The sequence below is a fragment of the Littorina saxatilis genome, linkage group LG16 (genome assembly GCF_037325665.1).
Source record: "Littorina saxatilis isolate snail1 linkage group LG16, US_GU_Lsax_2.0, whole genome shotgun sequence".
In the NCBI taxonomy this organism is placed as follows: Eukaryota; Metazoa; Mollusca; class Gastropoda; order Littorinimorpha; family Littorinidae; genus Littorina; species Littorina saxatilis.
The window spans coordinates 45,228,359-45,241,988 of record NC_090260.1 but is presented as its reverse complement, the minus strand read 5'-3'; the positions used below and the strand labels follow the sequence as shown (position 1 = coordinate 45,241,988).

General features: G+C 42.4%; 2 protein-coding genes across 5 annotated transcripts in view; both read right to left on the bottom strand.

Annotated features, from left to right (window-relative positions):
- The window catches only part of LOC138949746 (cyclin-H-like), an 87,371-nt gene that overhangs the window by 68,461 nt on the left and 5,280 nt on the right, over positions 1-13,630 (bottom strand). The gene's annotated exons all lie outside the window — the stretch shown is intronic.
- LOC138949757 (cyclin-H-like) lies at positions 95-5,905 on the bottom strand. The gene is made up of 4 exons (XM_070321577.1): positions 5,586-5,905; positions 3,874-3,981; positions 3,106-3,161; positions 95-346 (listed from the first exon to the last, which is right to left on the bottom strand). Exons 1-4 carry the CDS (start codon positions 5,799-5,801, stop codon positions 277-279), a joined length of 450 nt encoding a protein of 149 aa, XP_070177678.1. The 5' UTR covers positions 5,802-5,905; the 3' UTR covers positions 95-276.

Below are 13,630 nucleotides of genomic sequence, written 5' to 3'. Positions count from 1 at the left end.
CACCCCCCCCCCCCCCCCCCCCCCCACCATTTAGGCAGCCATACTCTGTTAACAGCAAGTGGCTGGGATTCAAACCACAAACATTACACAGAGAAGGTCGACATCTTAACCACCGGGCCATTGCGGCCGTCTACCTGTGTATCCAGAAGCTTGACATTCCCGAACTCATGCATGTCTTTATGTACAGGCTTGTGCCTTTCGACAGATCTTTATTGTTGAAGATAGGGGAAAAAGGGAGAGAACCCAAAAGTGATCCACACCAAACACAGAACAGACTCACTTTTCAGCTGGATAAATACACCGCAGCACATCCTCCAGTCCTGTCATCAGCACTTCCGTCACATATCTGAAACAAACAAACGGTAAAGAGTTGTCATAAACGTTTGCTGAAATTTACAGCGTCAAGAAAACATATATCACAGGTGTGTCCTCTGCTGAGTGTTCTTCTATTTGTTTGTTTGTTTGTTTGTTCGATTAACGCCCAGCCGACCACGAAGGGCCATATCAGGGCGGTGCTGCTTTGACATTTAACGTTTTTATTTGTTTGTTTGCTTAACGCTCAGCCGACCACGAAGGGCCATATCAGGGCGGTGCTGCTTTGACATTTAACGTGCGCCACACACAAGACAGAAGTCGCAGCACAAGCTTCATGTCTCACCCAGTCACATTATTCTGACACCGGACCAACCAGTCCTAGCACTAACCCCATAATGCCAGACGCCAGGCGGAGCAGCCACTAGATTGCCAATTTTAAAGTCTTAGGTATGACCCGGCCGGGGTTCGAACCAACGACCTCCCGATCACGGGGCGGACGCCTTACCACCAGGCCAACCATTCCGGTAGTGTTCTTTTGTAGGCAATGAACGGTTTTGTTTGATTTTCATTATTTTATTATCCCAGTGCTGGCGAATTCAGATCGCTTTCTTCTAACGCAAAGCTCGCACCAACACTGAAGTTGCATCACCCCAGTGTGTGTGTTTAGGTGTTATCAGCCAACTTCCACTTCCGGCAGAAAGGCCGAGGTCTTTGTAGGACCCCGTGACCCAGCACAATAGACCCTTTTTTTTTTAATAACTCGGTCACAATTTGCAAGGATTGTGGAAGCTATGCGCCCCGCTAACAAAACCTCGTACACTAAAACACATGGTCGACCAGTTAAAAGCCATGATCGCAGCCAATAACTGACTCTGATGTGTTTTATGTGTGTCGTCCTATACAATTGTTGTTATAATCGTTTACAGGCAGGCAGGGTGTGCCGAAGAAAGATTTCCATTTTTATGTAATATTTTAATGGACAATAAAGTGCTGTTATTGTTATTGTTATTGTTATTGTATGTTATGCAGTGTTCAATCGATATCATGACTTTTTCTTTTGAAAATTTGCACATCGGAGCCACGATTGCTGCAGCAAGCATGTCAGTTTCCCACGCTGCTGTGACCTCGACCTCAGGCAAAACACGTTGTTGGCTTACACTCGGGACAAGCGATCCAGCCTTGCTGCAACAAATCGTTAACTGCGATGGTTTTTTTTTTTTTAAGAAATGGGGTAATATTGAGTGGACACTGCATATCATCCACATCGGAGTCAGTTATTTGCTGCCGTCGTCGACCATGTGTTTCCCGTTTGACCATGTGTTTCCTGTTTGTCAGAGGTTTAGTAAGCGGGGCGCAACTCTCTTCTGCTTGTAAATCCCGACAGAATTATTTCCGGAAAACATCTATTAACAGGCCCAAGGTGAAGGCCATATGCCTTGGGGTGGGAACGTGAACTTCCTGTCAGAAGAACACAGGGAGAGAACACGTGGAAACTTCCCTGTGTCGATCCCTACACCGTGGATAATGTTATGAAAGAGCAGAGTACAGAACATCTTGAACACACGGCCAGTACCGTGTAACTGGCCTTGACACGGAATGATCCAAGGGGGGCAATCTCAGTCATCTCAAAGAGGGAAATCCAAACGCAATCCGCTTTGTTCGATTTTATGGGCTTGGACGATAGAGAAAAATAAGAAAAGCAAAAGATGGAGTCCAGTCTGGACGAAACTGCTATCAAGAACGCAGAATTGATTTTTTTTGAGTTATTTTTTTAGCCGTAAGCGCCATGAATTTCTCATAACTGCTGTTCACAATGCGGCCGCAGTGAAACCAACAAAGGGGCCTCACTCTGGAAGAGTTTCCTGCTCCGATAAACATGGCGCTTACGGCTAAAAAAAACCTCAGAAAAAATCAATTCTGCGTTCTTGATAGCAGTTTCGTCCAGACTGGACTCCAGCTTTTGCTTTTCTTATTTTTCTCTATCGTCCAAGCCCATAAAATCGAACAAAGCGGATTGCGTTTGGATTTCCCTCTTTGAGATGACTGAGATTGCCCCCCCTGGATCGTTCCGTGTCAAGGCCAGTTACACGGTACTGGCCGTGTGTTCAAGATGAGTACAGAAGCCCTGAGTCCGTGGATAATGTTATGACAGATCAGAGTACAGAAGCCCTGAACACTGTGGATAATGTTATGACAGATCAGAGTACAGAAGTCCTGAACACTGTGGATAATGTTATGACAGATCAGAGTACAGAAGTCCTGAACACTGTGGATAATGTTATGACAGATCAGAGTACAGAAGTCCTGAACACTGTGGATAATGTTATGACAGATCAGAGTACAGAAGTCCTGAACACTGTGGATAATGTTATGACAGATCAGAGTACAGAAGCCCTGAACGCTGCAACCACACAGTCACCACCAGTAAACTCAGTGAAACGTTCTCACACGAAATTCTTACACGCCGAACCACGTGGGAAATAAATTGGTTACTTTTCCACTTTTTCTTGTCAGCTCAGAGAGAGAGAGTGCGACTGAAAAAACAACAACGTAATGACACCTTAGAGTGACGTACGAGCAACGATACTTTTCTTACTTCTTGTCTAAAAGTATTGTAAATCGGAAGTTTGCGCCCCCCCCCCCCCCTCCCCCCAAGAAAAACTTAACACTGACCGCAATCACTTCTATCTGAACTCTTCAACAACTGATATGATGCCCTTCTGGATGTATTGACACACATACATGTCCATGTTAATCCACACATACCTGTCCAGGGTAATCCCCACATACCTGTCCATGTTAATCCCTTCCTTGCCGGCACTGTACAGTATTCCTGACAATCCAATCTGCAACAAAACATAACATCATTCAACTGTTAAAAGACAAACAGTGGTGTTGGGAAGTCTCCCTCAGTGATTATCCTCTCTTGCATTGGTTTAGCAAGAAAAAGCTAATTGTAATTCACACGTACAAACTCACTGACTCTTTTTCTGTTATATTCTGTACAGTAATATTTGTTTCATAACTTCAGAAAATGTTGTGTTTCTGTGGTACATGCATGGAGCACACAGCGTCACAAGATAAATATATTACAGTGGAACACCTCTTTTAAGACCTCAAAAAGCCTGAGGAAAATAGGTCCCAAACAGTAGGGAGTCTTCAAAGGGAGGTAAGCTTACAGAGGTCCCAAACAGTAGGGAGTCTTCAAAGGGAGGTAACCTTACAGAGGTCCCAAACAGTAGGGAGTCTTCAAAGGGAGGTAACCTTACAGAGGTCCCAAACAGTAGGGAGTCTTCAAAGGGAGGTAAGCTTACAGAGGTCCCAAACAGTAGGGAGTCTTAAAAGGGAGGTAAGCTTACAGAGGTTATGAACAGAAAATCTGAAAAATCCAGGTTTTAAAAAGGAGAAGTCTTAAATTGAGGAGTCTTAAAAGGGGGTTCCACTGTATATATATGCACATTGACACCTTTAGCAAAACATACAAAACTAAATATCTGACTAAATGTAAAAAAAACAAAAAAAAGCAAGAAACTTGAAGTGAAGTTGAAGCCAACCAACCCGAGATGGAGACAATATCAACACAATGTCCGACAGCAGACACCTGTCGATGTATTCCTCTGCGTTCTTCCGTAGCCTCTCTGGGTTTTCCAACTCTTTGAATCTTGTCTGAAACAAAATAAAATATGTTTGACATATTATGTATGCATCACAACCATTACAGCAACAAACAAACAAAAAACACAAAAACTACTGGGACATGTATCTTCTTTTTCTTCTTCTTCGTTCATGGGCTGAAACTCCCACGTTCACTCATGTTCTTGCTGGAGTTGATTTTTACGTGTATGACCGTTTTTACCCCGCCATTCAGGCAGCATGTGGGTATTTTGTGTTTCCACAACCGACCAAACTCTGACATGGATTACAGGATCTTGTCCGTACACACTTGGTCTTGTGCTTGCGTTTACACACGAAGGGGGATGAGGCTTGCATGTCTGCACATAAGTTGACCTGGGAGATCAAAAAAATCTCCACCCTTAACCCACCAGGTGGCCGCGGCTGGGATTTGAACTCACGACCTTCCGATTAGGAGGCCGATGTATTATCCACTACGACACTGCGCCTGTCATTGATATCATAATTGTTGATTCTGAAGAGAATATCCTAACATTGCTGGGTAAGTCAATGATCTAAAGAGTACTTATGGTTACAACTGCAGAAATACGCCAGAGGACTTGAACCCTGAACAAACACAGTACCACAGACGGCATCTAGTAAAGCCATGAAACAACCAGTCACTGCCACCCACCAAGAAACTGTAACTTGTCCTTACAGAATGGACACATTTACAGAGTAAATCTATTTGATACATATGACAATTTATAACCCTTCTGTGAAGGGCTCAGAGAATTTCCCAAGTTCTCCTTGTCTTGTGACATTCAAGGCATAACATCTGTAGGGAGCCCTGATGTGTACGGTGGAGAAAGGTTAAGGATAAGATTGTATACAGTCTTGTCAGGTTAACCTCGTGGAAATTCAGGTTGCTTTCTAACTGGGGAACGACGTGAGCTGCCATACAGTATACGGCGCTACCCTTATCTTTTTCCTGCCTGAGTGTATTCATGTTTCCAAGCCCAGAGACTTTCACTGTGAACTTGGGTTGTTTGATGGAGGCATGCGTGGTGTGTGCACAAAGTTGACTCCAAGTATCAAACCCTCCTCTTTGATGGAGGCATGCGTGGTGTGTGCACAGAGTTGACTCCAAGTATCAAACCCTCCTCTTTGATGGAGGCAAGCGTGGTGTGTGCACAGAGTTGACTCCAAGTATCAAACCCTCCTCTTTGATGGAGGCAAGCGTGGTGTGTGCACAAAGTTGACTCCAAGTATCAAACCCTCCTCTTTGATGGAGGCAAGCGTGGTGTGTGCACAGAGTTGACTCCAAGTATCAAACCCTCCTCTTTGATGGAGGCAAGCGTGGTGTGTGCACAAAGTTGACTCCAAGTATCAAACCCTCCTCTTTGATGGAGGCAAGCGTGGTGTGTGCACAAAGTTGACTCCAAGTATCAAACCCTCCTCTTTGATGGAGGCAAGCGTGGTGTGTGCACAAAGTTGACTCCAAGTATCAAACCCTCCTCTTTGATGGAGGCAAGCGTGGTGTGTGCACAAAGTTGACTCCAAGTATCAAACCCTCCAACTCCAATGTCAAAGCTTGGACAGATGGGAGGTGGTTCACATCATCCTTAAAACAAGAAAGATAACTCAACAAAATTCACCTTGATGTCAATAAGTAGCCCCTCCATGGCTCTGAAAGGATTGGGAACAGTCAGGTGGTATCGTAGTTTGGACATGAGGAGGAGTTCAAAGGTCAAGATGGTGTCGGCAAACTTCTCGCGGTTGCCCTTCAGGTTGCTGACGAACTGACCAATGGGAACGTAGAACTCTTCCACCTTGCAGGACAGGTAAACCACCGTCAACCTGAAATAAAACATCAGACGGGTGCGTAGCTTGGTGGTTAGGGTGTCGCCTTCCGTGTGGATAGTTCGGGGCTCAAACCCAGAACTGCGCCTGAGATTTTTCCTCTCTCTCTTTTTCTCTCTCTCTCTCTCTCTCTCTCTCTCTCTCTCTCTCTCTCTCTCTCTCTTTTTCTCTCTCTCTCTTTTTTTTTCTCTCTCTCTCTCTTTCTCCCTCTCTCTCTCTCTCTTTTTCTCTCTCTCTCTTTTTTTCTCTCTCTCTCTCTTTCTCCCTCTCTCTCTTTCTCTCTCTCTCTCTCTCTCTCTCTCTCTCTCTCTCTCTCTCTCTCTCTCTCTCTCTCTCATGATCAAATCACTATGATCAAACTCAATGGTTTTGCTGTTGGTTTATTTGTTCCTATTCGAAATTTAAAGCTTTTAAACACTTGCTTTTGAAAGGTGAAGGGAGTCCTCCTGTGCGCTAGCCTTATTTGTAACGCAGAAGGTCAACGTTTGTGCAGACCAGCTGGGGAAGGTTGTACCTTAAATTTACATTTTTGAAACTTGTATGACAATTGTGGCATATTTGCAGAAGAATTTTTTTTTTATTCAGGCGCCTTCAATTAAACCTCCCTCCTACCAAATACATAAAACGCCATTAACTTCAATCTCTCTCACTCAATAGCTCTCTCTCTCTCATGGACACACAAAACTAAATTCTTGCATTTGATGTAAAAAAAAAAAAAAAATAAAAATAAAGAAATGTAGTTTCCATTCCCACAACCAACCCTTTATTTCCTCCCGACCCTAAACCATTTACTTAACCATTAAAAAATTTTAACAATTAAAAAAGGAACACAAAAATGAAGAAACTCCATTTGCAGACTGCAGAATGGACACTTCTCCTTATTCAAGGAGATACACTTGGCATGAGCTCTGCCCAGTCAAAGGTCTTTGTAGAAAACAAATCACCAACCGCACTACGTAACAAAACAAAAATTACTAACCAACTTAATTGTGTTTTTTTTATTTTTTTATCTTACCTTGTCACCGAAAAAAAACCTATTTCTATTTTCTAGCCTTACATGATGTCCTTGGGATGGTAGTACATGGGAGAGTTGTTGACCCAGAATCGCCCGAAGAACGCCAGTGAAGTACCCTGCACACACAGCAAGTCAGCCTGGATGAGTGGTACATTGGAGAATGATAAAACTACAGCCAATCCTGTCAAAATGACTACACAAGGAACCAACCCAAAGTGGTTGTTGTCCATACTGTCAGGTAGTCTGACTAGAGGTGTTTTGGGGTGGTCTTTACGGGCAGGTGGTTGTAATCGAGAGGTGGTCAGCACGGCATGCAGGACTCTTCACTATTATACTATACTACTTACTGTCAAGTATGTTTACAGTGCAAGTCCCATTAACATCTCCAGCGCTTTACATTATTCCACTGCCAGAATAAACAAAACATAATTTAAATAATACTCTTCTTCTTCTTTGTTCATGGGCTTAGACTCCCGCGTTCACTCGTGTTTTTAGCACGAGTGGCTTTTTATGTGTATGACCGTTTTTCCCCGCCATTCAGGCAGTCATACGCCGCTTTCGGGGGAGGCATGCTGGGTATATTCGTGTTTCTTATGATAACCCACCGAACTCTGACATGGATTACATGATCTTTTCCTTGCGCACTTGGTCTTGTGCTTGCGTGTACACATGAAGGGGGTTGAGTCACATAGCAGGTCTGCACATAAGTTAACCTGGGAGATCGGAAAAATCTCCACTCTTAACCCACCAGACGGCAGCAACCGCGGGATTCGAACTCACGACCCCCCCCGATTAGGAGGCCGACGTCTTACCACCACGCCACTGCGCCCGTCATTTAAATAATTCAATGACAAAGGCATACAAATCATGGAGTAAAACAATTAACCTCCCCAATTTTAAGACCACTGTTATCTCACTCCGGTGTTCTACTCATTAGCAGCACTGTTCCCAGACGCAGAGGACAGTACACTGTACTCGTCAGGTGAATGTGCATAGGTTGAAATGACATGCTGAGTCCTGGGGTGCAACATTTCAGATTTGAAAACATGAAAATACATGGAAAATACTCTGTTTCTAATTCTGAGTACATGTATGAGGAAAAGAACAAATGATTCACTCAAGAAGAAAAATGTGCCAGAGACAGAAATTGTCATTCAACTTGAAAAAATCCAAAAACAAAGAGACTGCCAACGTTCTTTAACATTCTTTCGACGCTGACGTCATATTCCCTTTCTACGTCACTCATTTCGTCATACAATCAATCATTAATTCGCTCAGCTTCCTGGCGAGCGGGCGAAATTTCCATCAAGCTAAGGTTTTTGTGACTATTTGTTTGTCTGTTTGCTTAAAAGACTGTTGGGTCAATATATTTGTGATTGTAACGTATTTTGTCAATAACAACGTTCCAACAACTTACCTTTCTTGTTTTTTGATTCTGTTATTCAACTTGACTAGTGTGTTAGTTAGTTAGTTAGTTGTTGCTTTTTGGGTCCAGCGGACCATATAGGCCAAATCAGGACGCCGACTAATGTGTGGTCCTTGATCTGGTTGAACTAATTAACACAGATGAAACGGCATCAGTCATTCAGCGTATCGAGGTCTGTTGTATACATGTGTTTGCATACACGATGAGCAATTCTTGATAAACACAAGGAGGTCTGGAGGACATGTGTTTGTTCTGTAAAAACAAGTCTTGATCAAAGAACTATGTCCGGTTAGGAATAAAAGCTGGTTCTTATGTATTGCTGTGTACATAGGAGGTAGTCAGAGTAACTTGGAGAATGATGAACATATGAGCTTGCGGTGATCACCCTTTTTTGAGGATGAAACTGAAAGTCGCTTGTTCATAAATGCTTGTTTTTCTCTAAGTTGCCAGGGGAATGGTTCCGCACAACTCTCTCCTACTCTATCACATATCATATGCATTTAGATCCCTTAACCACCCGTCGTTTATCAGAGCATGCCGTGGCCGTTCAGAATAAAGGGGGTCAACCCGCTATTGCCGCGGCCCGTTGTTGCCGCGGCCCTTTTTTTAAAATTTTTTTGTGTGTGTTAATTTTTTTTTCATTATGTCCTTTGGCAAGGAGAAAGGGCGACCCCCAGCGGAAGTTTTCGCCACGTCCGTAGGGATTGGAACTTCTCCTGACGATCCTTGTCTCCCTCTCTCTCTTTCTCCCTCCCACTCTCTTCCTCCCACCCTATCTCCCTCCCCCCTCTCTTTACCTCCATCCCACTATCTCTTTTCCCTCCATCTCTCCCCTCTCTTCTCTCTCTCCCTCCCTCCATCCCTCCCACACTTCCTCTCCCCCCTCTCTTTTTCCTTCCCTCCCTCCATCCCATCTCTACTCTCTCCCTCCCTCTCTCTTCCTCCCTCCCTATCTCCCTCCCTCCCCCTCTCTCACTCCCTCCCTCTCTCCTCTCTCTCTCCCTCCTCTCTCTCTCTCTCTCTCTCCATTGTGTGCAAATTCGTAGTAAGCTTACTATTTTCACTGTTTTGTCCTTTTTCTTGACAACACTTCTTCTTCCAAATATTTTGGTAAAACTAAGTAAGTCCGTTTGCTTAGATCTGCCAATTTTTTGTTAGATCTGATATTGGGGGAAAACGTGGTAAAACCAAGTAAGTCCACAAAATGCCCAACAAAACCAAAACCATCCATTAGATTATTTTGAAAATCGTGTTTTAAAGGCATAGAAAGCTGATGACTATTCACGCTAATTGCTTTACCCACAGCTGGAGACATGCTAAATTAAGTTCCCTGCAAGATATTGTGGTCTAGGACCCCTTAAATGTTGAGATATTTGAATTTTTATTTTGATCTAGATCGTCCTATTTATAGATTTGCCAACAGAGGGAACGTTGACGCAAGGGAAATAACTCCGCGTCTTTGTTGACATCCTCACTTTTTCAGAGGCTAGAACAAGCTGTAATGCATGTATATGGTCCGCGCATTGCGACATATCGTCATTATATGGCCTTATGATGCATTTGACATCGATTGTGGGCAAACTACACATCGTAAACACGGGAGCGAGTTAGTAAGCCTTTAAACGTAAATTAATGCTATTTATCTTATTATCTCGGTGGGTTGCGGCAATGGCGGGTTGCGGCAAAAAAGGGCCACGGCAATGACGGGCCGCGGCAACAATGGGCCGTGGCAATAGCGAGTTGTAACCGAATAAAGAGTAAGTCTCCAGGTGTGACAAAAAAGAGCCTAGACAATGTAGCATAGACTGACACAGCGGCCATATTGCCCTTCATTGGAAGTTACACATGAATGTTGAAGTCAAACGACAGACCACATTTACTTACACACACAAATGTCACACACATGCAGAACATGATGACAAATTAAGGCAGCTGGAACTTGTTGCAGAACTCTTTGAGGATGATCTCGTACTGCCGCAACAGAAGGCGCTCCTCTTCGTAGGTCAGAAGTACGACGCCCGGTCTTCCTCCTGCAAAATACATTTTATATCATATCATAATTAATATCACAGCGTCAATTATATCATGCAATGTATCCCGTGCCGACTTTGAGGCTAATTAGTGTTTTGCCTGGAATAAGTTATAACTGACTAATCACTCAGTGAGTCTTATGTTCTGTTGTTGTAGTTGTTCTGTTGCTTTAAATACTGTTGTCTGGTATATTGTTTGGTTTGTGTTTTGTTGTTGTTGTTCTGTTGCTTTAAATATTGTTGTCTGGTATGTTTGTTTAAATTTTGTGTTTTGCCCAGTTTGGTTTTGAACTATATTTCATTGTGGTCAAATTCCAGAACAGTGTCCCAAATTAACTCTCTCCGACAACAGTTGATTTTCCTTGAACATAAAACTCCTATTATATTAGGTAATCTTGAACGTTTACATTGCAAATTCAGGAACATTCTTCTGATTAAATCTAACCCTCTCAGTTTGTATTATATTAGGTAATCTGTTGAACGTTTACATTGTAAATTCAGGAACATTCTTCTGATTAAATCTAACCCTCTCAGTTTGTATTATATTAGGTAATCTGTTGAACGTTTACATTGTAAATTCAGGAACATTCTTCTGATTAAATCTAACCCTCTCAGTTTGTGTAACTTGCTCTAAGGCCAAAAATAAAATAGGTGTGGTTACGGTAACATAGCCAAAACAAGAAGAGCAAACGCTCGATCGAGTCACTTTCGCAGTTCTGAATATTATATGAGGCATCAGATGGACAGGAAGAAATTGCTATTCACAACACAATGCATACCTGAAGCATACCTGTGACCTTGAAAAAGGTCAAAGGTCACCAAAGCAGACGTCAAAGTGTAGAGGTCACTGGGAGTCACGTTCACATAAAATTTGAGCCCGGTCACTTTTATAGTTTCCGAGAAAAGCCCAACGTTAAGTTGTGTGTTGCCGAACAGAAAAGGCTAGTTATCTCCCTTGTTTTTCTGATAACGTTCGTAAAAGGCTACAGATGTAAATACTTTGATGTAAAGAATAATCCTACAAAGTTTCAATCACATCCGATGAACTTTGTCAAAGATATAAAATGTCTAATTTTTCCTTTGACGCTGACCTGTGACCTTGAAAAAGGTCAAAGGTCAACGAAACCATCGTTAAAGTGTAGAGGTCATTGGAGGTCACGACTAAACAAAATATGAGCCCGATCGCTTTGATAGTTTCCGAGAAAAGTCCAACGTTAAGGTGGTGTCTACGGACGGCCGGCCGGACGGCCGGCCGGACAGACTAACACTGACCGATTACATAGAGTCACATTTTCTCAAGTGACTCAAAAAATAGGGTAGGTAGGTAGGCAATCACTTTTTTTTTTCAACTTTTTTTTCTAATGTGTACAAATTAAACCTACCACTTGACAGGGAAATAAGTGTGCGACACGGGCGCTTTCGCTTTCATTGCGTTTTTTGCACTCGGTTGTTTTTTTTTGGTTTTTTTGGACAAATGTAATAAAAAGTTATAGGATCGGCCCCTAAAAATAGGGTAGGTCGGGTTACCGTAACCACACCTATTTTTTTTTTAGGCCTAATTCATTCATTCATTCATTCATTCGCTCGACTTCCTGACGAGTGGACATAAACAGATTCAATCATTATCAAGATAAGTTTTGTGTGAATATTGTCCGTTCACTTTAAAGACCGTTGGGTCGAAATATCTGTGATGTATTGTTTTGTCAATAACAACCGTTCCAACAACCTACCTTTCTTGGTTTTTTTAATTTTGCTCTTAAAAGCATAACGTGCCCAGGGGTGTGCAAATTTAAAAATAAACAACTCACCCACGGGTTAGTAGAATCTCATTTCCAGCTCACCCGGGAAAAAAAATAGGTAACCCACTCCAACTTTTCTTATTTTGTCTTTGAAGTTTCAAACACAGAAACATTGGATTATAACTTAAGTCACTGAAAGGTAGCATCTGCCGACGACCAGTCTGTCCGAACTAAACAACGCCATGGTAATGGTTGTTTTTCAGTGGCCCGAAACAAATTAGGGAGCGCTTTCTCATTGGTCAAAATGTAAAACTAAACTAAGGGATGTAACTCACATCGTTGAAGCAGACGACATTTTCGAACACGATCAATACTTCAGAAAAAGCGCCTTAGAAACAGTACTTACTGTTTGGGCTTCGGTTTTGGCTTTGTTTTCATTATGAAAAACAAGGGGAAATGTATTTTGGCCATTCATTTTAGTGAGGAGTTGGCATTTGAAGCTCTATCTTGAGTTTTGTTTGTGAAATTTTTAGCTAACCCACGGGAATGCTACCCAAAGACCTCAGCTAACCCGGCCAATTTTTAACTCCCCCCAGGTCACGGGTTAGTGGATTTGCACACCCCTGGACTGTCATTTAAACTGTCATTCACAATACCGTACCTGATGAACTGAAACGACCGGCTTTTATTTCATATGTGGTTTAGATTTTAGAAGGAAAACACTGGTGCAGAACTTCTTTTACACAAATATCAGGTAAATAAAGCCGACAATTGTGTCCGAAAGCTTTTTCTTTGACCACCAACACAAATTATGCACACTTTTGAAGATCATTATTTCCCCTTAAATAATAAATAGACCCGATCAGTATTGCAAGCCAGATCGCAAACTTCAAAGCAGCAAGGCATGTAAACATGGTACAGTAATATTCGACGAGCTGTGAAAGCAGAGGTTCGAAGTTTTTACGACGTTGAATCGCGAGAGCTTCTCAGATACTGAAAAGGTAGACATTATCAATGTCAGTGGAGAATATAATATACTTCTAGGCCACGATATAAAGGTGACTTCTAATTCTATTAAATCCACCCTCTGCCTCCCGTAAACCATCTGTTTCTGATCACTGAGGTCCCTGAGGTTTTACACACTGACATGAGTACAAACATACTTCCAAGTTTCATTTGAACGCTTACCGCTCGGGTACATCCTGGCTGTTTTCCGTTGAGAATGAGAAATGTTCAAAATGTATTTCGTGCAGTTAGAAAAGGATGTACTATAAAGGGAATCGGAAGCCTCGTTTTGGCGCTAGACCTATAAACTTATGAAATATGAATAATAAATTAACAGCATTCACAAGACAAACATTCTGTTTTCATCAAGACAAGATCAGTACAATCCGAAGTTGAAAGTTTGAAAAAAAGGGAGCCAGGATGCAGGTCATGCCAAGGTCGTGCCAGTTGAAACTTGAATGGAAAGTGTAAAGATAAAGGCTCTTTTGACTTGATGGCGGGGAAGTAAGCTACCGAAAACCATGCAACTTTTCCTTTTTTTGGAATGCCATGCCAGTCGATTAAGATTTCCGAACATAAGAAAAAAAAAAAGATTTCCGAACATTTGGATTTTGATATTGTTTGT

Excerpts from the sequence above, each read along its gene's own strand:
- LOC138949757 (XM_070321577.1), bottom strand. The coding sequence starts at position 5,801 with ATGTTTTATTTCAGGTTGACGGTGGTTTACCTGTCCTGCAAGGTGGAA. Across the intron at positions 3,982-5,585 it reads GGCTACTTATTGACATCAAG|ACAAGATTCAAAGAGTTGGA; the intron begins GTGAATTTTGTT and ends ATTTTGTTTCAG. Across the intron at positions 3,162-3,873 it reads TGATATTGTCTCCATCTCGG|ATTGGATTGTCAGGAATACT; the intron begins GTTGGTTGGCTT and ends GTTTTGTTGCAG.